General features: G+C 43.4%; 1 protein-coding gene across 1 annotated transcript; it reads left to right on the forward strand.

Moving 5' to 3' along the window:
- The first annotated feature begins 10,944 nt into the window (after positions 1-10,944).
- Positions 10,945-16,746, forward strand: NR0B1 (nuclear receptor subfamily 0 group B member 1). The gene is made up of 2 exons (XM_073616427.1): positions 10,945-11,783; positions 14,717-16,746. Exons 1-2 carry the CDS (start codon positions 11,165-11,167, stop codon positions 14,959-14,961), a joined length of 864 nt encoding a protein of 287 aa, XP_073472528.1. The 5' UTR covers positions 10,945-11,164; the 3' UTR covers positions 14,962-16,746.
- The last annotated feature ends 6,803 nt before the right edge of the window (positions 16,747-23,549 follow it).

Genomic DNA, 23,549 nt, shown 5'->3' on the forward strand with positions numbered 1-23,549 from the left:
TGAAAGGCTGGTTCGGGCAGCAGCAGTGGAGACCAGACACATGGCTGTGGGACCCCTTCCTGTGCAGCCTGGTGAGTCCAATCTTAACACTTTATCTCCTTTGCAGGTTGTTTTGGGTGGTTTGTTAGGTTTGGGGGTGGGGGCGGCTGGGGGCAGGGTGCATCCCCTCCCCCCTCCGGTATTGTCAAACGCATCCCCTCCTCAGGCAGCAACTCAAGGGGCTGCAGCGTCAGGAGTGGGGTCCGATTTACAAACTCTCCTGTCGGGTTTGCGCTCGCTGGTTCAACGTTTTGATGGGGTTCCAGTTGCCTCTTCTCCTGTGCAGGGTTGGGTGCCCAGCCTGGCAGGCAGAGGCGGCTCTTTAATTAGGCAAATTAGGCACTTGCCTTAGGCCTCGCCCCCAGAAGGGCCTCGCACTTGCCTAATTTGAGTGGAAGGAATTGCGCAGCCCATGCAAGCCGGCGGAGTGTGCGGGCGGCTGGCGCTGCACACAGACTGACGCCGCGGCTGCCTGTCTGAGCTGAGCCACCGAGGGAGAAGAACACACCGTCATCTCGGCTGCTGCTTTGTCCAATAGCAGGCGCCGTTCTCCTAGCCTTTCCCCCCACAGTCGGCGGCCCCAATGCATGGCGGGAGTTGTAGTTCTTCACAGCATAGACTTCAACTTGGCCCTCTGGTGCCTGTGCTCTGCAGGGCACTCAGAGAGAACATCATGTGCTTCTCTTGCTGCCTTTAGTAGGGGACCGACGCGAGGAGCAGGTAGGTACATCTCACTACATGCTATCTGTATCCTGTGTCTGTCTATGGTTTCATCATGGGGCACAGTGGCAGCATTTTATTAGGCACAGTGGTGGCATTTGATGGGACACAGTGGCATACTTTGATGGGCGCAGTGGTGGCATTTGATGGGGCACAGTGGCAGTCTGGCAGAATTTGATGGGGTACAGTGGCAGAATTTGATGGGGCACAGTGACAGAGTTTGATGGGGCACAGTGGCAGAATTTGATGGGGCACAGTGGCAGAATTTGATGGGGCACAGTGGCAGAGTTTGATGGGCGCAGTGGTGGCATTTGATGGGCGCAGTGGCGGCATTTGATGGGCGCAGTTGCGGCATTTGATGGGGCACAGTGGCTGCGTTTGATGGGGCACAGTGGCTGCGTTTGATGGGGCACAGTGGCAGAATATGATGGGGCACAGTGGCAGAGTTTGATGGGCGCAGTGGCGGCATTTGATGGGCACAGTGGTTGCGTTTAATGGAGCACAGTGGCTGTGTTTGATGGGGCACAGTGGCAGAATATGATGGGGCACAGTGGCAGAATTTGATGGGGCACAGTGGCAGCATTTGATGGGCACAGTGGCAGCATTTGATGGGGTACAGTGGCAGCGTTTGATGGGCAAAGTGGCTGCATTTGATGGGGCACAGTGGCTGCGTTTGATGGGGCACAGTGGCAGAATTTGATGGGGCACAGTGGCAGAATTTGATGGGGCACAGTGGCAGAATTTGATGGGGCACAGTGGCGGCATTTGATGGGCACAGTGGCAGCATTTGATGGGCAAAGTGGCTGCGTTTGGGGTACAGTGGTAGCATTTGATGGGGTACAGTGGCAGCATTTGATGGGGCACAGTGGCAGAATTTGATGGGGTACAGTGGCAGCATTTGATAGGGCACAGTGGCTGCGTTTGATGGGGCACAGTGGCAGAATATGATGGGGCACAGTGGCGGCATTTGATGGGCACAGTGGCGGCATTTGATGGGCACAGTGGCTGGTTTTGATGGGGCACAGTGGCAGAATTTGATGGGGCACAGTGGCAGAATTTGATGGGGCACAGTGGCAGAATTTGATGGGGTACAGTGGCAGCATTTGATGGGGCACAGTGGCTGCATTTGATGGGGCACAGTGGCAGAATATGATGGGGCACAGTGGCAGAATTTGATGGGGCACAGTGGCGGCATTTGATGGGCACAGTGGCAGCATTTGATGGGCACAGTGGCAGCATTTGATGGGCACAGTGGCAACATTTGATGGGCAAAGTGGCTGCGTTTGATGGGGCACAGTGGCAGAATTTGATGGGGCACAGTGGCAGAATTTGATGGGGTACAGTGGCAGCATTTGATGGGCAAAGTGGCAGCATTTGATGGGCAAAGTGGCTGCGTTTGATGGGGCACAGTGGCAGAATTTGATGGGGCACAGTGGCTGCATTTGATGGGGCACAGTGGCTGCTTTTGATGGGGCACAGTGGCTGCGTTTGATGGGGAACAGTGGCTGCGTTTGATGGGGCACAGTGGCAGAATTTGATGGGGCACAGTGGCGGCATTTGATGGGGCACAGTGGTGGCATTTGATGGGGCACAGTGGCTGCGTTTGATGGGGCACAGTGGCTGCGTTTGATGGGGCACAGTGGCTGCGTTTGATGGGCACAGTGGCTGCATTTGATGGGCATAGTGGTAGGATTTGATGGGGCACAATGGCAGTATTTGATGGGCACAGTGAGGCTACATTTGATGGGCACAGTGAGGCTGCATTTGATTGGGCACAGTGTCTGAGTTTGATGGGCACAGTGGCTGAGGTTGATGGGCACACTGAGGCTGCAATTGATGTTTTTTCCTGAATTTTTCAGTTTGTTTGCGCCTCCCCAAAAATTTTGAGCACCAGCCGCCAATGGATGGGATCATCATTGTGCTGCTTCTCCTTACTTGTTGAATGACAGGCTGAGGGCATGTACATTCCAGTGTGGGCTTCGAGGAAGGCCGTTGAATGAGGCTGGCTGTCGTTCAAACTGGAGGGCTTATTTTATTTAATGGGCTTTTTTTATTCATCTTGCTGCAGTTTTGCTTTCAAAATGAACGCCAGGCAAACAGCTATTCACACACATATGTGAAATGTTTCATCTACCAAAAGATTTATAATTCTGTGCTGCGATTTTTGTGATTCATATTCCTCTGCCAGACAGTACAGCCAGAATGGTGCACCACCTTCTTTATTACAGTTAAGTAATACAGCAGTGTTATTTACCTTCTCCCTAAACCTGCTGATAATGAAGAAGCATTACACTGATAAGTTATCCACGATGCTCATTCTGTTGTTATCGTGGTTGCACAGTCTCTGACCGTCTTCTGTATCATCTTCTGCACAGTCTCTGACCGTCTCCTGTATCACTCTCTGTACAGTCTCTGACCGTCTCCTGTATCATTGTCTGCATAGTCTCTGACCGTCTCCTGCATCTTTGTGGCGTGAGTGGGGCCTCATGTCTAAATTTTTCCTAAGGCCTCACAAAGTCTAGAGCCACCTCTGCTGGCAGGGACAGCTCCACTGCTTGCGGGGGTTTCAGTGCCCGGGACAGATGAAGGTTCGTCTACTGTGGTGGCCGGATGTGTTAGTCCTACATGTCGGGGGTAATGATTTAGGAGTGAGATTCATGCGACACCTGATCAGGGATATAAAATTTGATGTTCTTAGGATCCGTACTGATTTTCCCCATACCATGGTGGTGTGGTCAGATATTGTGGGCCGTACGTCCTGGCGGTTTGCTAGGTCTATAGAGAAGATCAAAAAAACCAGGATCAAAGTTAGTAAGGAGGTGGGTCGATTCATTGTATGCAATGGGGGTTTAGTTTTTCGACATCGGGATCTGGAAGTGGAAACTTATCGGTACTTAAGGGGGGATGGGGTCCACCTTAATGCGGTGGGCATTGATTTGTGGTGCCTGGGCCTGGAGGATGGCGTACAGCGAGCTCTGCGTTGTGTGGAGCACCCACTGGTGTAAGGTTTCACACCTGTGGTCTGTGGTGGTTGGGGATCTTTGGAGGCATTAGAAATTAAAAATAAAGTGATTGAAGTGGGGAACCATATCGGTATGGTATCCTTGGTTGATGCCAGTTAACCAAGGTTTAACTGCCATCAGGAGATGGGTATCAGCGGGTAGGTTTGAGTGGTGTCGTTTGAGTCTGAGCTGCCGCGACTGACGGCCGGGTGTGGACACGCTGATACGGTGAAATGTGGTCGGTGCCTCCAAGGATCCCTGACACTGGTTTAAAATGTATCTGAAGGAATATCATGTGTTTTTTACCTAATAAAAAAAGGTTATGGTGAGGCCAATTTACTCCAAAATGGGTGTGGTCTGGTTATTTTATAGGTTAAGTGTGGTATTGAGTATTTAGAAGGTTAAGATGAGGCTTATATGAAATCTTGGTGGTTGAGTTTACATAATCTTTAAAATGCATGCATGTTAAAGGCCAATTTTAGGATGCAGAACAAAAAATCCTGCAGTGCTTCCTCCCTTCACCCACTGCAAGGGTTAAACGTGCTTTGAGACTAAGGAGTAGAGAAGAAGGTGGTTTTACTTACCATATTCCTCATTCCAGCAGGCTTGGGTGCTCTTCTCTTCTCTCTGATGCTCTAAACTGTGGGTGGTCCCTCAGCATCTACATGTAAAATGCAGGGCTGCATTGCAAATGAAGGAGGTAGGCGTATGACTGCGGTGTGCACCTTAGAGAGAGGGGGCTTCATGGCAGTGGTTTTAAACAGGGCTGCCTTTGAAATTTTGGGGCCCTGTATAGCCTACTTGATAGGGTTCCCTCCCCTTTTTAGTGTGACTGTGCGGTCAGTGGAGAGCAGTACTTAGAAAAGTACAATGAGTAGTATGCAATGCAGGGCTGTAAAAAATGGCAGTGCAGAGCTGTGGAATGTAGGAAATGAAGCAGTAGGAAAGTGCAGGACACTGAGCAGAATGTAGTGGCAGGGCAATCAATGAGCAGTATGTAGAGGCTGGGGGGTCAATGAACAGGATGTAGTGGCAAGGCGGTCAGTGTGCTGTATGTAGTGGCAGAACAGTCAGTTACATTATGTAGTGGTAGGGCAGTCAGTGAGCAGTATATAGTGGCAGAATAGGGTGGTATGTAGTGGCAGGGCAGTCAGTGAGCAATATGTAGTGGCAGGGAGGTCAATGAGCTGCATTTAGTGGCAGGGAAATCAATAAGAGTATGTAGTTCAATCGTCCTCCATTCCCAGATGATGTCTTTTATGGGGAAACATGTGGAGAGAAGACAGGAGCTGTGCCGTCACTTCCTCTTTTTTACATTTAATACATATGCCACAGCCTGAGTGTAAGGGAGAGCTGACTTGTGGTTTGCAGAGAGCTCTGACATATGTGTGTGGAGGCTGGGACACTGACCATCGGGCATACGATCCATCTCTGATAAGTGCTGTTTTGAGAATGAGATTTGGCTGTTCACAGGTAACCCCAGGAGGGGGGCAGCGTCACAGGAGAAGGGCAGAGGGAAAGGTGGGGGGCAGCATCACAGGAGGAGGGCAGCGGGACAGGAGGGGGTGGAGGGAAAGGCGAGGGCAGTGTCACAGGAGGTGAGCAGAGGGACAGGTGGGGAGCAGCGTCACAGGAGGTGGGCAGAGGGACAGGAGGTAGGCAGAGGGACAAGTGGGGGGCAGCATCACAGGAAGAGGGCAGTGGGACAGGAGGGGGCAGAGGTACAGGTGGGGGCAGCATCACAGGAGGAGGGCAGAGGGACAGGAGGGGTGTATGCATCACAGGAGGGGAGCAGATGGACATGAGAGGGGCAGAGGGACAGGTAGGGGCAGCATCACAGGAAGAAGGCAGAGGGACAGGATGGGCGCATGCATCATAGGAGGTGGGCAGAGGGACATGAGAGGGACAGAGTGACAGGTAGGGGCAGCATCACAGGAAGAAGGCAGAGGGACAGAAGGGGGCATGCATCACAGGAGGTGGACAGAGGGACACGAGGGGGGCATGTGTCACAGGAAGAGGGTAGAGACACAGGAGGGGGCATGCATCACAGGAGGTGGGCAGAGGGATGGGTGGGGGCAGTGTCACAGGAGGTGGGCAGAGGGACAGGTGGGGGGCAGCATAACAGGAGGAGGGCAGCTGGACAGTTGGGGGCAGAGGTACAGGTGGGGTGCAGCATCACAGGATGAGGGCAGCAGGACAGGAGGGGGCAGAGGGTAAGGTGGGGATGGGGAGCGGCATCACAGGAGTGGGGCAGCATCACAGGAAGAGGGCAGAGGGACAGGAGGGGGCATGCATCACAAGAGGGGGCAGAGGGACAGGTAGGGGCAGTGTCACAGGAGGTGGGCAGAGGGACAGGAGGGGGGCATGTGTCACAAGAGGTGGGCAGAAGGACAAGAGAAGGGCATGCGTCACAGGAGGTGGGCAGAAGGACAGGTGGGGGGCAGAAGGGCAGGTCAGAGGAGAACCTCTCCAGCATCAGGTCATCAGGCAGCGGTGGGTTGTAGGGCCCATGCAGTCCCAGTTAGGGAGGTGAGCGTGGGGGGTGAAGAGGTGCTCATAGGCCAGTGGTGTGGTGGTTAGGAGGCAGAGGGTTTCAGGCAGGTGTCTATCTCTGAAATCCGCTGAGCTCCTCCTGCCTACAGTATCTTCTCTCAGCAAGAAAGCTGTGTCACATTGTGCCGCTTGAAAGACCTGCGACCTGTGCCCTCACACCTCACCACGATGCCAGCTCCCCCTTCCTCCTCCCTGCTGCCTCTAGTCCAGTCTGATTCCCTTTCTGTCCAGGCGGCAGGGCGGACAATCTAAATGTATAATCATTCCATCCACCTGGGGGCTGGGCACGCCGCTGCTCAAACTTGGAGCACCGCGCTCCTATCTGGTACCAGCCTCCCCCCTGCACACCCGACCAAAGGCACAGTGGCCAAGGGGGAGGCCAGACCCAGATAGCTCCTAGTTTGAGCCCAGTTCTCAGGTGGATGGGGGGGATTTTACATTCAGATTACCCGGCCTGCCACCTGGACGGAGCGGAAGTCAGACCGGACTAGAGGCTGTCCCATCTTGGCGCCCTAAGGCAAAAGTGCAGACAGTGTTTCAGAGCTCAATGGAGAGCCGCCTCTGCTGCCCCTCTTAAGTTCCGCCTGGGTCCCATGGACCCACTGGGACCCATAGTAGGACCGGCCCTGCCTTGTGAGAACTGACATTGAAAAGATCTTGGGGACCTTGTGCTTTAGATACCCCTCTGGTGCTTAAATATAGCCAGTTGTGGGTCTATTAAAGGGCTAGTGTCCTGAAGAGCTCTGTCCAGACACTTTCCTACTAAAAGGGACTTTGCTCTAGTGACTGTACTACTACTTAAGCTGAACTCTACTGTTTGTTACAAGCTTGGACTTCACTAAAGCTTGCTCAGTAAGGAAAACCAAGTCCTCAGTACATAGTTCTTATTCTTGGAGTATCCCACCCCTTCCCTCATCCCTATCCAAGTTCTCCACAAATAAAAACAACAAAAACAAAAAAACAACAACACCCTAGACCAGTGATGGTGAACCTTGGCACCCCAGATGTTTTGGAACTACATTTCCCATGATCCTTATCTACACTGCAGAGAGCATGAGGATCATGGGAAATGTAGTTCCAAAACATCTGGGGCGCTAAGGTTCGCCATCACTGCCCTAGACTATATCTTGAAATTAGGGTGAATGAGCCTGTTGTGTGCCTGGCTGTGGGGCTGAAGTTGGGAAGACCTGGACAGTAATTCCTGCGGATTTTACGAGAGTAGTGCTACAGAGGTATTACTTCCCCTGCCAAATGTGACAGCTCCTGCTGAGTCAGGAATGCTGATTGTCAGTTAGCCAGCATCTGCCTAACAAGCAGTGCATGCACATTCAGCTGTCATCTTGGGGCTTATGGCTCACAGGTGAATGTAAACAAAGAAGCAGAGACGGTGTTACAGTGTTTGAAAAAATAGTGTGGAGTACCAGGCTCTTCCAGTCTGGGTTAAATTTTAGGGAGGACCCGATGCCAAAAAAAAAAAAAAGTAGTGTGATATCCCCCCAAATTACACACCAGACTCTTATCTAAGAATGCAGCCTAGCAGGCCAAGAAAGGAGGGATTAACCATAAGCCTTTAACATGAGGGTGCACCTTGCCAGGGAGGACCCCCCTGGAAAAGCACCTTGTGCCCACGTTGATAAGTAATATGGCCTCTTCCTTGCAACCCTGGTCTGGTGGTTGTGGGAGTTCACATGCAGGGGGCTTTTGTAAATCTGGAAGCCCCATAGGGGTTGATTTACTAAAGGCAAACAGACTGTGAACTTTGTAAAGTGCAGTTGCACTCTTCAAGTGCAGTTGCTCCAGAGCATAGTAAATGAGCAGAAGTTCTTCTGACTTCTATTATCCAATCATGTGCAAGCAAAAATAGATTTTTTTTATTTTCCTTGCATGTGATTGGTTATTGTTTGCAAAGTGAAGATTTACCTAATTTACTAAGCTCTGGAGCAAATGCACTTTGCAAAGTGCACAGTCTATTTGCCTTTAGTAAATCAACCCCATAGTGCCTGTACTTATTCACAAAAAAATAGTACACAGTATGAAAACAAACTAACAAAAAGTCCCACGATGTACGTTCATCAACGATCATGTCATACAGTGATGCAGGTCTACATCACGATGTTGACTCACCCCAGCCCCCCATTTCTTTGCCTGCCAGGCTGTGTGCTTTTGTAAGGGTCTGGTATGGAATTTGGAGGTGGTAGTGGTGGAGGTGTTAGTATGCTGGTTTTGTTTTTGGTGTTCCCCGGCTTGTTAGGACACCGGCGGAAGCTGATTTCCTTACAATCAGTGGACACTGAGAATAAACTGTCACACTTAGCAGTAATAAATGTTTCAGCTCTTATTCTGTAAAATAATTAAATAGCAAGTAGCCAGATCATGATGAGATAAATAACAAGTGCATTTTTTTTTTTTTTTTGTGAATGGACTTCATGTAATATCACATCTTTTTGCATTGTTTACTGCAGTTAAATACCACTATTCGTCGTACAGTATTTATCGCAAATGCGTTTTTTTAACTATACAGGGGGTCCCTGGGTTACGAACAAGATAGGGACTGTAGGTTTGTTCTTAAGTCGAATTTGTTTGTAAGTCGGAACAGTACCTTTTTTTCAGTACACATCCAGTCTTTTATTTATTTTTGTATAATTTTTTTATTTTTAATATTATTTTTCTTATTCTTTACTTTTTTAATTACTTCTTTTTTATTTTATTAATTTAATTATTACTGTATTTCTTATTTTTTTAAATTTTTATCATTTTTTTTTCATTTAAACTTTATTGCTATCACACAGGAGAAAACAATTCCCTGTGTGATAGCAATTGGAGGTGACAGGTTCTCTTTATTGACCCTGTCACCTCCAAAACAGGAGTCCCAGCACTGTGCTAGATTTCCACAGCACAGCACAGCACAGCTCTCCCCTCTCACTGTTTACATGGCAGCAGGGACAGGAGACACCAGAGAGAGGGGAGCTGATGTGTGATGGCACAGCAGGGAGATGGATGGATGGAGACAGCAGCAGTGTCTGTGATCCGAGTCCAGGCAGGCCGGCCGGCCAGCTGGCCGGCCGCAGTGCACCTCGGCGGGGCAGCGGCGCAGGAAAGACCCGGGATCCTGGAGGCTTCACTAGGCCGCACTAGGCCGCGGCCACGACGGGCAGTTTTAGCGGCCTGGCAGGCCACCGGACCGTACCAGGCCTGTGGATGGGCAGGCCAGGAACGGAGGAACGGCTCAGTCAAGCAAGGAGAGGAAGATTCAGCCGGCAGTGACGTCATTCGGGCCCCGTTCGTAAGTAGGAGTTGTTCGCAACTCGGATGTTCGTAAGCCGGGGACCCCCTGTAGTGAAATGACACTTTAAATATTGAATGCTATATTTGGTATAAAACAGATATCACATGTGATAAATGTTATTGGATTGAGCCCTGAATGTCATTCAGTTTAGTATTGCATCTACTTTAACAACTTGCCGACCAGCCAACGCAGTTGTATTGTGCCAGGTTGGCACGGCTGCGTAAACCGGCGTCATTGTACGTCGGGCACTGAAAGAGCTATTGGAGGTCCCCGGCACGACGCTGGAGCCGATGTGCGTGGCTGGCGACCGTGATGCCCACTGGCCACCCACAATTGCTCCACAGAGAGCCAGAATGGGGATCTGTCAGTGTAAACAGACAGATCCCCATTCTGACTGGGGAAGAGAGAGAGATCTGCTGTTCCTAGTGATTAGGAACAACGATCTCTTTCCTCCTCCAGTCAGTCCCACCCCCTCACAGTTAGAAACACCTCCCAGGAAACACATTTAACCCCTTGATCACCCCCTAGTGTTAACCCCTTCCCTGCCAGTAACGGTTACACAGTAATCAGTGCATTTTTATAGTACTGATCGCTGTATAAATGTCAGTGGTCCCAAAAAAAGTGTCTAAAGTGTCCGATCTGTCTGCCGCAATGTTGCAGTCCCGCTAAAAATCACTGAGCACTGCCATTACTAGTAAAAAACAAATAATAATAAATACGCCATAAAATACCCCCTATTTTGTAGACATTAAAAACTTTTGTGCAAACCAATCAATATACGCTTATTTCAATTTTTTTACCAAAATATATAGTAGAATACATATTGGCCTAAACTGATAAAGAAATTCGTTTTTTTTTTACATTTTTTGGGGGGATAATTATAATAGCAAAAAGTAAAAAATATTGGGGTTATTTTTCCAAAATTGTCGGTCTTTTTTTGTTTATAGCACAAAAAACAAAAACCGCAGAGGTGATCAAATACCACCAAAAGAAAACTCTATTTGTGGGAAAAAAATGACATAAATTTTGCTTGGGTACAACTTTGCATGACCGCACAGTTGTCAGTTAAAGCGATGCAGTGCCGTATCGGAAAAAAAAGGTCATTAAGGGGCATAAGCGTGCAGAAACTGAACTCAGGCTAGGCTCTGTAATCTTGCTCCAGATCAATGTCTCAGAAAGCTCTGAAGCCAGCTGATCAACCTGGCAGCCAAGCAATTAGTCTTTTCAGAAGCAGACTGTCTATGTATTTGTCTCAGCACAGGTTTTCTTTAGCAGACTGCAATAGGACAGACAGCTCTCCAGATCAGCTCTAAGGCTCCCTCTAGCTCTTAACAATATCACTGACAAGGGGAGGAGGTGTGTGCTTCTTGCATCTCTCTCTTTTTCAGCCAGTAATGAGCGTCTGCCCCTTTTGAACTGAATATATTGTCTGACTAACAAAGGTGTAAATGTAACCTGAGGGGCAGGCAGAGGAGGATCAGCCTAGTATCTGGAAAAACAAGCTGCAGTTAGAGCAACCAAGGCAGCTCAGGAGCTGTCAGATCCTCTCTCTCTCCTCTTCTCCATGGCTTGCCTAGACAAATGTCATTGTGCTGTAGATAACAGAAGGCATGGTAGCATTTTGTACAATATCCTGAAAAATGAGGAGCACAAGGATTCACACAACAGCAGCAAAATTAGAAAGGAAGATCACAGCAGGCTATATGGACAAGGATGCTCCTGTGGATCACAGAAGAAAGTCACTCTTAAGAGCCCACAGGTAACATGTAAGGCAGCATCAGCAGTGCTGGTAAAGACCTTGAGGTTTGTGAAAAGTGTGCCATGTTTTCAGGAGCTGCCACTGGAGGACCAGTTACTGTTGGTCAGGAGCTGCTGGGCACCACTGCTGGTGCTGGGACTTGCACAGGACAAGGTGGATTTTGAGACAGTGGAAACATCAGAGCCCAGCATGTTGCAAAGGATTTTAACCAACAGTCAAGGAGGAGAGAGAGAACTTCATCATGAGCATCCAGAGCAAGACTTCTTATTTGGGAACAGCCAGCATCAGCAGCAAAACAAACTCTCCCAACTGCCTTCTGCTACAGAGATCAGATGGATCAAAGAGTTTTTAGGAAAGTGCTGGAGTCTGGCCATAAGCACCAAAGAATATGCCTATCTGAAAGGGATAGTCCTGTTTAATCCAGGTATATTATTTCCTATTCTAATTCTTTATAAATAAAACATGTAATGGATCAATACAAAAATCATATATTGTATTCTAATTGTTTATAAATACAACATATAATATTTTAATACCACACTTACATACAGCACATACTGCTTTGATAGAAAACATGTATTATTTTGTGATTGTTTAAAATACATTTTACTAATACATAAACAATATATAGTGTATTCTACGTATATTAAAAAATCATATATGATGTATCCTTATTGTATATAAATGCAGCATATAATATTTCTATACAAAACATATATACTGTTTTCAAATTGTTTAAAAATACAACATATAGTTTAAATCAAAATGTATATTTTGTATCCTAATTGTTTTTAAATGTATAATAGTTTAAAAAAATGTACATATTGTATACAGTATATTTTTCATAGAGGTTAGAGGCTAGGTTCAGGCAGCACTAGGGTTGTAGGTTTGAATTCCAACCACAACTCTACCTGCTTGGAGTTTGCATGTTCTCGCTGTGTCTGCTGAAGTGTCCTCCCACACTCCAAAGAAATAAAGAAATGCTTGTAGGTTTATTGGCTCCTTTCTAATTTGACCCTTGTATGTGTAATATGTGAGTTAGGGACCTTAAACTGTAAAAGCGTAGGTCCACCCCCCACAAAAAAAATAAAAGTCAGCAGCTACAAATACTGCAGCTGCTGACTTTTAATATATATACACTTACCTGTCCAGGGAGCCCGCGATGTCGGCACCCAATCTGAGCTTCAGATCAGCTGTCGGGTGCAGCCGCCACCATTCCTGGTAAGGGAAACCTTACTTGCGCTGCGCTTTCTAATTGGCCCAGTGGCGGAGGAAGGAGGAGGGGGGCTGAACTTCTGAGAGACGGTGCCGCGGCACCGTCTCTGGAAGTGGGGATGGAGACGAATAAGCGGAAGTTTCACTTTTGGGTGGAACTCCACTTTAAGGGCAAAAACTGATGTGAATGTACAATATACTGTATATATGTAAAGCACTGTGAAAACTGTTGGTGCTATATAAATACCTGTAATAAATTTTAAAAATAATACAATTGTTTATAAATACAATATATAATATTTCAATTCAAAACTGATATATTGTGCAAATGCACTAAACAAATAATTATTTTCAGTGTACTGCTGTTTATGTGTTGTCTTCTGTGTAGTGATAAAAAAAAACAACCCCCCCCCCCCGCAAAAAAAACTGCATAATGCAAAATGAAAGGCAATGTATGTCATTATCATTTTTATTTTAGTCAAAGGAATAGAACCAAGTGACTGCATTTGTGAAATATTTTAGCTAACATATAAGTGTAAAACTTTTTTTAAATAGGTCTGGAACATAGCATACTCAATTATACACTGTTATTTTATATTTTGCTCATTCACTCTAATTGATCTCACATATTCCATAGAGCATTACAGAAAATATTGAATCAATCACACCAGACCATGTCCATTGGGCTTGCAGTCTACTGTCTACTGTATGGTTTACAATGTAAATACCCTTACAGCAACCTCACTCTAGCATCTCTGTCTCTCTTTCTGTACTCAATATCTATAAACCTCAGTGTTAATATATGTATGCTTAGCTTCTTATAAGAGGTACAAAATTAAATATAAGTATACAGCGCAGCATCAGTGACATATTACAATGGCTCTGCTATGAAGAATCATCTTCCTTTTACCTTTACTATCACTTACTCTAGATGTACCATTGCCGAAGGTTTAAATAATATTATAATGGTAAATTATAAAAATTAGTTTTATTTTATTTTTAGATCTGTATTTTTTTTTTAAAGGATTTCCTCATATGCAGATTCAATTATAGTAGTACAGCATCCAATCATGTAAAATTTTACATATCAGTTGTATATGTAGTGAATAATCATCTTTTAAAATACATAAAGTTTTCAAGTATGTAGTGCAAACAGTTTCAACTGTAGCAACACATAGAAACCAATGACTGATTTGCCATTCAGTACTGTCTAGCTCAAAAAAGAAAAAAATAGATCTTGACTGATTACTATGAGTTACTGTACATCAGTCATTTTTGACCCACGTTGTACAAAAAAAAAAAAGAAGAAGAAAGAACCTATGATTGTTCTCATTTCAAATATGTAAAATATGTGAATATCTGCATTATTGTGGCCATAAATATACAGAATTTGTTTTGCCAAGAACCAAATAATTAAATGGTGCTAATGATACTATCATTGCAATTATTACAGAACAGTGACCTTTTTTTTATATTTGTGCTATTTACTGGTGTCAGGTGTTGAAGTTGTCTTAACTTGAAAAGTATTAGGATAAGGGAATATCATTTTTTGTCTTAACTATTGAAAATCTTTTGCAAACAAAATGTGTGTTGACAGTAAATAGATAAAGGAGTAAAACATTCTGGTGCCGACAAAATGAAAGCTTTCGGATAGCTTTCCAGCTTTCCCTTGGCCCATCGAAAAATGATCTGCAGTATTCAACTAGAGGAACCATCAAAAATGTAAAGTGTATATATATATATATATATATATATATATATATATATATATATATATATATATATATATATATACAGTATAAATATTTAAATTAAAAAAAATATATAGATAGACAGATATTCTATCTATATATGTATATATATATATATATATATATATATATATATATATATATAATTTTTTTTTTTTTTTTTTTTAAATGTTTATACTGTATATTTTTCTCAGTCTACAACGAGTGGAACCATCACAAATTTTAAATTTTAATGGAACTTTGTAATACCAGGTTGAATTACCTTCATAGAATTATATGTGTAATAATGTGCCACAATATGGTTTATATTTTAACATTGTAATTCACTGTATAAGTGAATTTCATATTTCCACAGCGTGTTAATCATTTTTCTCTTTTTATGTCTACCTAGGTTTACCTGGATTGCACTGTGCACAGTATATCCAAGGGTTACAACAAGAAGCCCACCAAGCTTTAAATGAGCATGTAAAGATGATCCAGCGATGGGACAACGCTAGATTCACCAAGCTAATAATAGTTCTCTCCTTGCTACGGTCCATCAATGCCAATGCCATTTCTGAACTGTTCTTTAGACCCATCATCGGCACTGTGAATATGGATGACATGCTGTTGGAGATGCTGGGAGCAAAGATATAGCTGCAAACTTGGTAACACTGACTGCAGTACAAAAGGAAAAATACATAATAGGATATGTATATAGGTTTAAGATGACGAAGGGGCAGATACCCTCACTTTTTAAATGAGTGGACATTTTGTACACTAAAAGCTTTTAGAGTAATTGTCTTTATCTAAATGGGATCAAATGGTTTTTAGCTTTTCCGATACTATTACTGAAAAATATAGCACTAAAGAATTTATTTTAACAAGCATCATTGATGGTGTGCAACATACAGTACTCTTACCTACCAGTTTAAGAGCAATCTATAAACTTTGCACTTTGACCGATCTTGAGGAAGAATAAGTGATCTGAGATACATTTTCCCAGACAGTTTCTATTGTTCCCCTGAGATATGGCTGCCACCTGAAGAGTTTAAGTAGAACATAAGCTTGCTCTCTCAGCCAATAGTAGTCTGCAAGGTATAACCTGCAAGGTTATACTATAATCATTCATATGGTCCATTATTACATATTTGGGGTTACTCCATTACTAAAATTATGAATGATCCTAATTTAGACGTATATTATTATTATTTAATTTGTTATTTAATGAAATGTAAGACTAGGTTTGTTTAACAACGCAAAGGTCAAACTGTAGTAAACTATAGCAACCAGTAAGGATCCATTACTGTTTTCCCATATAAGCTTTAATTGTGAAGCTGCTTTTTAGCTCGACAATTGTTCAAATGCAGTTTACTGGAATATGTGCCATGAGAATATCTTTTCGTTTGCAACAGCAAATGTTGGTTCTAAATTTTAGCACTAGTGAAATAAATTGTTTGCTTTTATTGGATTTAAATCTAAACAGCGCTGAAGCCCCCCAGAAATGACCCATGCAGTGCCCTCCCCTTACACTGAAGGGGTTGGATGCTTGTTAAGTCTAGGAGTAGAGGAATAAGCTTCAATACCCTATTCCTCAATCCAGTAGGCTCCCTCTATCTGTGCGACCAGTCCCCCAAAGCCTCTTCTCTCTGGCAGGCAGTCACATCAAGTACAACGCAGGACCAATAGTCAACAACTTTGAAGAGGTGTGTGCCAGTGGCTGGGGGAGCAAGAAATGAAGTAGGTATTACAGACTATCAGACTTTTCCTCTACCCCCTAGATTCAATGTGCATTTAACAGAGTGAGAAGGGCAGGGAGGGCACTTCAAGGGTATTTTCTTTTTTAGCCCAGAGTTCAGCTTTTAAGTACCCTTGTTTGCCTTGTGTGAACTAACTGGGAACTTTGTGAGTCAGTGGCAAAATTGTTTGCTTCAGCTGTAGTATGATTACTTTTGAAAAGCCCCAAATTAGTGAAAACGACACACCACTTTTTTTAATTTGATACATTTACACTTTATTTTACATTACAATAATTTTGTTAATTTTTACAGCAGAAACAAGCCATTTTCACATGTATAAATGAAAAATAATAATGAATACTAGGAACACCTATGTGCATTTAATAACTACCACAGGGCCTTGTGCATTTGCAGATGTATTGTTTAAAAAATCCAAACATATTGCTAACTGAGGACTGAAGAGTTTTCCTTTTCTTACATAGTATACATAAATGTAAATTCCATTGTTCCTTTCTTTCTTTGCACATTCTTTTGACAGAACAGAAGTTTCTCTGTGAATGTCCTTGCTTGTAAATTTATTTTTCTCCAAACTTAAAACCTACTGAACTGTTCAGCTATTGTGGTTTATTGTAAAATATTAATTTATTGTTTTTACAAAGACAATATTTTTTTATTCAATAAAAAAAAACAAAAAAACAAAAAACAAACTTGTCTCATTACTAAATATTGGTTCAAGTATGTGTTTGATACATTTTTACTTTTAGGCTACTTTTACACTGCGGCAGCTTTCTGGTGTTCTTGCGCTAAAAATAGCACCTGCAAAGCGCCTCTCATGCCGCCCCAGTGTCAAAGTCCCCTTAAAGTGCAACTGAATCCAAGTAATGAAAAATGCTGTGCACATTGTAATGCCCCGTACACACGGTCAGACTTTCCGACAACAAAACCGTGGAATTTTGTTCGAAGGTTATTGGCTCCAACTTGTCTTGCATACACACGGTCACACAAATGTTGGCCAACAATTATGAACGTAGTGACAAACTAGACGGACTACGTGGTTTTTCAACTCTTTAGCGCCACCCTTTGGGCTCCTTCTGCTAATTTCGTGTTAGTAGAAGTTTGGTGAGTGTTGATTCCCACTTTTCTTTTTGCGTTTTTTGTTTAGCGCTATTATTATTATTATTCTTGATATCACTTGAAAAAAAAAATCCTTTGAAAATTAGTTTGCAATAGCTCCATCAGTATCACCAACAAAGCAGCTTCATTATTATCCCATTAAAGAAGAAGAGACTTGTGTGCTGCATTTGGAGATTTCCTAATTTGCCGCGTCACAAATGTTAATTCTCCATTACAAACGCTAGTTTACAAGACCGGCCGCTTCTGCTTCTGAGCATGCGTGGACTTTTGTCCGACGCGCTTGTGTACACACGATCGGAAAGTCTGACAACAAAAATATGTTGGCGGAAAATTTGAGAATCTAATAGCCAACATTTGTTGGCAGAAAGTCCAACAACAAATGTTCGATGGAGCATACATACACACGGTCAGACTTTCTGCCAACAAGCTCACATCCAACATTTGTTGTCAGAAAATCCGATCGGGGGGTAAGGGAGATTGGCTCAGCTTGTAAAAACAGTGGTACGCCATGCTAGAGACTGAGACACACAGGACCAGGAACAGTTCAAGCAGGTTTGTCTTACACTTGAGTTTAGCCATGTAGTTTCTGTGCTGGAGGGCTGAGCCATGAAATAAGTTCATGTCAGTTCCTATGTAACAGGGTGCCTACTTAAGGGTTTCCTCAAAACAAAGAGGCAAAACTTGTACTTTTTAGGTGTTCTGTCAGCACCCAGCAGCAGGCTTCCACAGCAAAGACAGAAGGAGTGGGCCATGAGCATCAGCCAGCTCACATACTGTGTAAAAAGTTCTACAGACAGCTGAGACTATTATGATGTCTGGCCAGTTAAGATGTGGACTCAGGAAGGAAGGCATTATCCCACTCAAAGTTTTATAAAGCCTCCAGACTCCAGGACCCAGAACAGATCTTAAAGAAGAACTGCAGTCTGCTCACATAATTTGTAATAAAAACATCTTTGCCATTCTGAAGCTTCTCCCCCAACCACTTTGCATATTATTTTATATATACTGTGATTCTGTACTTGCCAAAAATGCTGCAGAAATCTCCCTCCACTGAGTCTGGCTGCAACCATTTTAACTATGGGCAGCTGAAGCTTCTGCCTGTTCACTTCCTGGATTTACACAGAAACACAGAGGCACACCTCCAGCTCTGCAGCTCTCATTGGCCCGGGAAGTGGGCTGTATAATGTATTTACTGGCAGAAAACAAAATGTTTTACTATCCAAAGTTAAAACAACAAGGACAGACAATTTAATAGATAGAAAGATAAAAAAAGACTGAAGTTCCGCTTTAAGATTGAGAGAAAACAAAAAGTTTGTTTTCTCTACATCTGCTATAAATCCTAGAGCCCCTAATCACGTTAGGTGCAAGAAATATAGGTGCCACATGCACACCATCCACGATCCTGGCAGCCGGTGCTTTACAAGCTATATATCATTCCTGGCTGCTCACATATGCCTAAACAATTGTCTCCTTTTTGAGGGTGGCTACATTAGCCCTATATGCTTTCATTGTGGGACTAATGTACCAACCCTCTTTGGTGCATTCTTACTGTAGCTGCCTAAGTGCTGGCACAGCCATTACAGGCACTGTTTTACCTCTTACACTTAGTAAGCAAGTTGTTTCTTTCACAACACCATTCATGACCTAGCATACTGACTGTGCCACCAGGAGGGCTCTGTGCTGGCAGTTAGGGGCCAACATTTCTGAGAATTATGGGAAAGATCAAATATTTCCCAAAAGAAACACACTTTTGCAAGTTCATTCTGCTTAATAAACCTTTAAGTGGGCGTATATACATTTTACTATATGTTATTAAAAGTGAGTCAGTAGAGCATATTTGCTGCTTGTGCTATTTGTGATTGCTGAAAATTAAACCTTTCCTTTGTCCATTTGTCATTCCAAATTGTTTTTGTTGCTATTGAGTAACACTTTTGAGCTTGTTGAGGTTAGTATATGCTGCTGGGGAGGAGTACATTTAAAGTGATAGTAAATTATCACCTTGTAAAACAACCCATTCAGTTTACAAAAGAAACAAAAGGCAAAACATTTTTGTATAGATATAAAACATTATACATACCATTTTTCTTTTATAAGGGATCACATTCCCTCTGTTCTCAGCTGTATAAGAGCTGGGGTAGGAGAGGCAGCAGTACACTGAGCTTCCCTGTGAAAGGCTGTGCGGGGGGGGGGGGTTAGGGGGGCTGACATGTCTGATCATAGGAGGAGAGCAGCCTGAGTTCCCAGCGTAGTTAGAGAACTTACTACGGTGTGTTCTCATGCTTAGTGTGGTCAGTTGTTCATCTGAAAACAATGGGACTAGAAGGAATGCCAGGGATTTCACATAAAGGATGCAATACAAAGAGAACAGGATACTTTCTGATACAAGTACATGGCACAACAGCTACATATCAGGAATATGAAATGTTAGGGTAAAAAATGCTTTAAGCAAAGCTCTTGCCTGGCTCTGCACAAGCAAACAGAGATTTGCTTGAAGTTTTTGATGTGTAAAGCCCAGTACACACCATTAGTTTTTTTTTTTTTGGTTTAACCCAGCAGGTTGAACCAAAAAAAAACTGATAGCTCTGGTCGGAACCTCTGTACTAACAATCCAATGTTAGTACAGTGATCTCCCCCGCCAAGCTATTGTGTTCTGACAGGGGGAGGCCCCCTTCCAAAACACTCTTGCACACTCTGACAACCAATGGCTGAGAGCGTTGATCAGATGCCAGATGGCTACTGGTGTTTTTATTGAACGCGCCAATGTTGTCTGTGTGCACTGGGCTTTACTCCCCTTCTCTCTTTCTGCTTCTTGCACCGCTAATCACATATAAACTTCAAAGGCAAATTTACATGTGATTGTGGATGTGAGATATTGATTAGCACTGCTATTTTTTACATAATTTCCTGTTGCAGCAATGGGGCTTCACTGTCTTATCAGTAGGTGCATCTCAACTTCACCAGATTACAGTAGGAGTGGACTACAGCAGTACAGAAATGTCTGAAAACAGTTACTTAGCAAGTAAGCTACACTCTGCTAGCACACCTTAAGGTTTAAAGCCCAACTGGCGATTGTCCCTCCCCCAACACTCAGGGCCAGTGCTACCACTAGGCAAACTAGGTAGCCGCCTAGGGCGCACCGCTGCCTAGGGTGCCCGGCCACTTGTGTTCCTACTCTCTTCTCTCTGCAGCAAGCAACTAAGTCTCAGCATCAGCAGGCAGAGGCGGAGGACTGTGTCTGTGTCCTGACTCTCTAATGAATGGAAGCAAGTAAACATGAATTGATGGGCACTGGTAGCTTGCATTGATGGGTGCTGGTGAGGCTGCATTTAATGGGCACTGGTGAGGCTGCATTTAATGGGCGCTGGTGAGGCTGCATTTAATGGGCGCTGGTGAGGCTGCATTTGATCGGCACTTCATTAAGAAGCTGGAGTATACTTGGGCAGGGCAAAGGGGGTGGAGTCAGGGGTGGGATCAAGAGGGGGGGTGGCAAAATTGAGGTTTTGCCTAGGGTGTCAAAAATCCTTGCACCAGCCCTGCCTACACTTAGCGCTCCTCTCTAATTACTACAGCAAAATCCATTTTTATGCCACAATCTGCCAGAATAGCCTAGGATCATCTTCTAAAGAGCTTCTAATATACTTATTAAGATTGCACCAAGTAAAAAAAAAAAAAAAAATTATATATATATATACACACACACATATATATATATACACACACACACACACACACACACTAGCAGCCTCTTCCCGTCAGTTTCCTATTTTTAGGCTCTAAAAGGTATTTTCCAAATGAAAATGCAAATTTAAAATGTGATTCTTTATTACCCAAGGCCAGACTACTTTTCAAGATAGTACAGGAAAAAAAAAAACATTCTATTACACAGTTCATAAATTGTTTCACAAAATTAATAGTATATGGATTAGCATGCCGCAGGCCTTTTATACATACGGAGAACCACTATATATATATATATATATATATATATATATATATATATATATATATATTTTCATACTCATACTTCCAATGGCCTAAATCAAGAATTACAGCACCATATAACAATAGCATTTTTAAAAATATTTACTGATCTTGTTATTATACTTATTTGAATACTTTTACATAGGCTTCTTTTTTAGTATGTTCTTCCTTTGCTACAGTTCCTAGTCGTTGATCAGTTAATTATTTTTTAGCTATTATGACTCACCCATTAGTCACATACTCAGAATGTTGCCAATATTGCATCTTATGTTCCTCTGAGCTCTTAAGAATTTTGTCTCCATCTAGTGGTGTTTTTCAATAGTATTTTAATATTGTATTCCACACTAGGAAATTTTTATTTTTTGAAAGACTCTGCCTGCCCTACCTTCAAATTTATACACTCTATTCATCCCCTCTCAAATAATTCCTCTCATTTACTGAATGTTTTACAGTAGTTCCAAGATTTAATTTAATGCTTCTAATAAGAAAAATACCTAATGCTATTGGCATTGAGGTTACATGTTTTTATTAAATAAAATCAGCTCCACTATTTTTATTCTAATTTTTATATAATTTTTAGAGTTCATCACTGCATTTAGATCAATGTTGTTTTTGATTTTTTTGTTACTCAAATTGTGGAATATCCCTGTGCTTATTGCCACAGGACCTGTGTATAGTTTTAAGGCTTACCCCCCCCCCCCCCCGCTCCCCCCACCTTATCCCCATGTGTAATAAAGACCTCTTTGTACCAGGCTTCCTGTTTTGCTCAAGTTGTGACTGTCTTTATGCTATTTCGTTTATTTTCCCATTTTGAAGATTTCCCTTCATTTCCTGTTCTGGGGAAAAATCTCTCCAATGTAATGAATATGCTCATGTAAACAATTTTCACATAGAAGAAGTAGCTAATTTGAAGAATCGTTGTCCCGGAGTCAACTAAAATAATTTTCAGTCCTGGTGACAGTGGTCATTAGTAGGTATTAGCAATTCTGCCAGGTCTGATTAGTGGGGGGTTCATGGAATCCTGCTAAAAATGTGTGAAACATGAATATAGCAGCAAACCAACTCTATTTGTGCGGTGAACCTTGATACTAAATTGTTGCCATTTCAAGGCTAATATAAAAGCTATTTTGAAATAAAAGCTCATGAAGATCTGGGCACTGTCATGGGGACAATTAGCAAAGCAAATGTAAAATTGTTTGCTTTGCAGTGGGGAGAGAGTCCATCTAATACATTAAATGACATACATGTAAAACACCAATCCTTTAAAATTTTGCTTTGGAGATGTCTTACACTGTGTGTCATGTTACAGAACAGTAGGTTGTTTAAAGACTGCATCAGAAACACTGTATTCTGGTATCACATAATTATTTCAAGGCTTTTTTAGGTAGTTTTGGCAGTGACATCTGATTGTGGTAATACCTAAATTGACCATTGGAAGTAGTAACCCCAATAGATCTAAAAGCTAAAAGGAAAAAAATAAAGCACTCAACTTTGTACACATTGGCCAATGGCAAAATAATTTCATTATTATTATTATTACCGTATTTATCGGCATATAACACGCACAGGCGTATAACACGCACATTCATTTTAAGAGGGAAGTTTCAGGAAAAAACTTAAATTTTAAATAAGGAACTTTGAAGCAAAATAAGGGTCAGTGCCCATCTGCAGCCTCACCATTGTCATCAATGCAGCCTGATTAATTCCCACCTGCAGCCTCACAAGTGCCATCAATGCAGCCTTATTAGTCCACATCAATGCAGCAGCCTCACCATTGCCATCAATGGAGCAGCCTCACCATTGCCATCAATGGAGCAGCCTCACCATTGCCATCAATGCAGCAGCCTCGCCATTGCCATAAATGCAGCAGCCTCACCATTGCCATAAATGCAGCAGCCTCGCCATTGCCATAAATGCAGCAGCCTCGCCATTGCCATCTATTGACTTCCTATTACAGAGGCCGCCAAGTAAACAGGAGATTTTCACTGTATGTAATCTGATGGCACTCGCCCCCCACCCCCCCCCCCCCCCCCCGTTGCCTCCGAGGCAGCTGCAATTGAAGTATTGGCGTATAACACGCACACGCTATTTGCACCCGATTTTCATGGTGAAAAAGTGAGTGTTATACGCCAATAAATACAGTATATAGGATTTATATAGCGCCGACAGTTTACGCAGCGTTTTACAACATTAGGGCAGACAGTACAATTACAATACAATTCAATACAGGAGGAATCAGAGAGCCCTGCTAGTTAGAACTTACAATCTAGGAGGGAGGGTCAGCTAATACAACAGTGTAATAGCTGTGGGGGATGAGCTAATGGAGAAAATAGTGCAGTTGTTAGAAGGAGGCAGGATAGGCTTCTCTGAAGAGGAAAGTTTTCAGGGATC

The sequence above is a fragment of the Aquarana catesbeiana genome, linkage group LG02 (genome assembly GCF_042186555.1).
Source record: "Aquarana catesbeiana isolate 2022-GZ linkage group LG02, ASM4218655v1, whole genome shotgun sequence".
NCBI classification, from domain to species: Eukaryota; Metazoa; Chordata; class Amphibia; order Anura; family Ranidae; genus Aquarana; species Aquarana catesbeiana.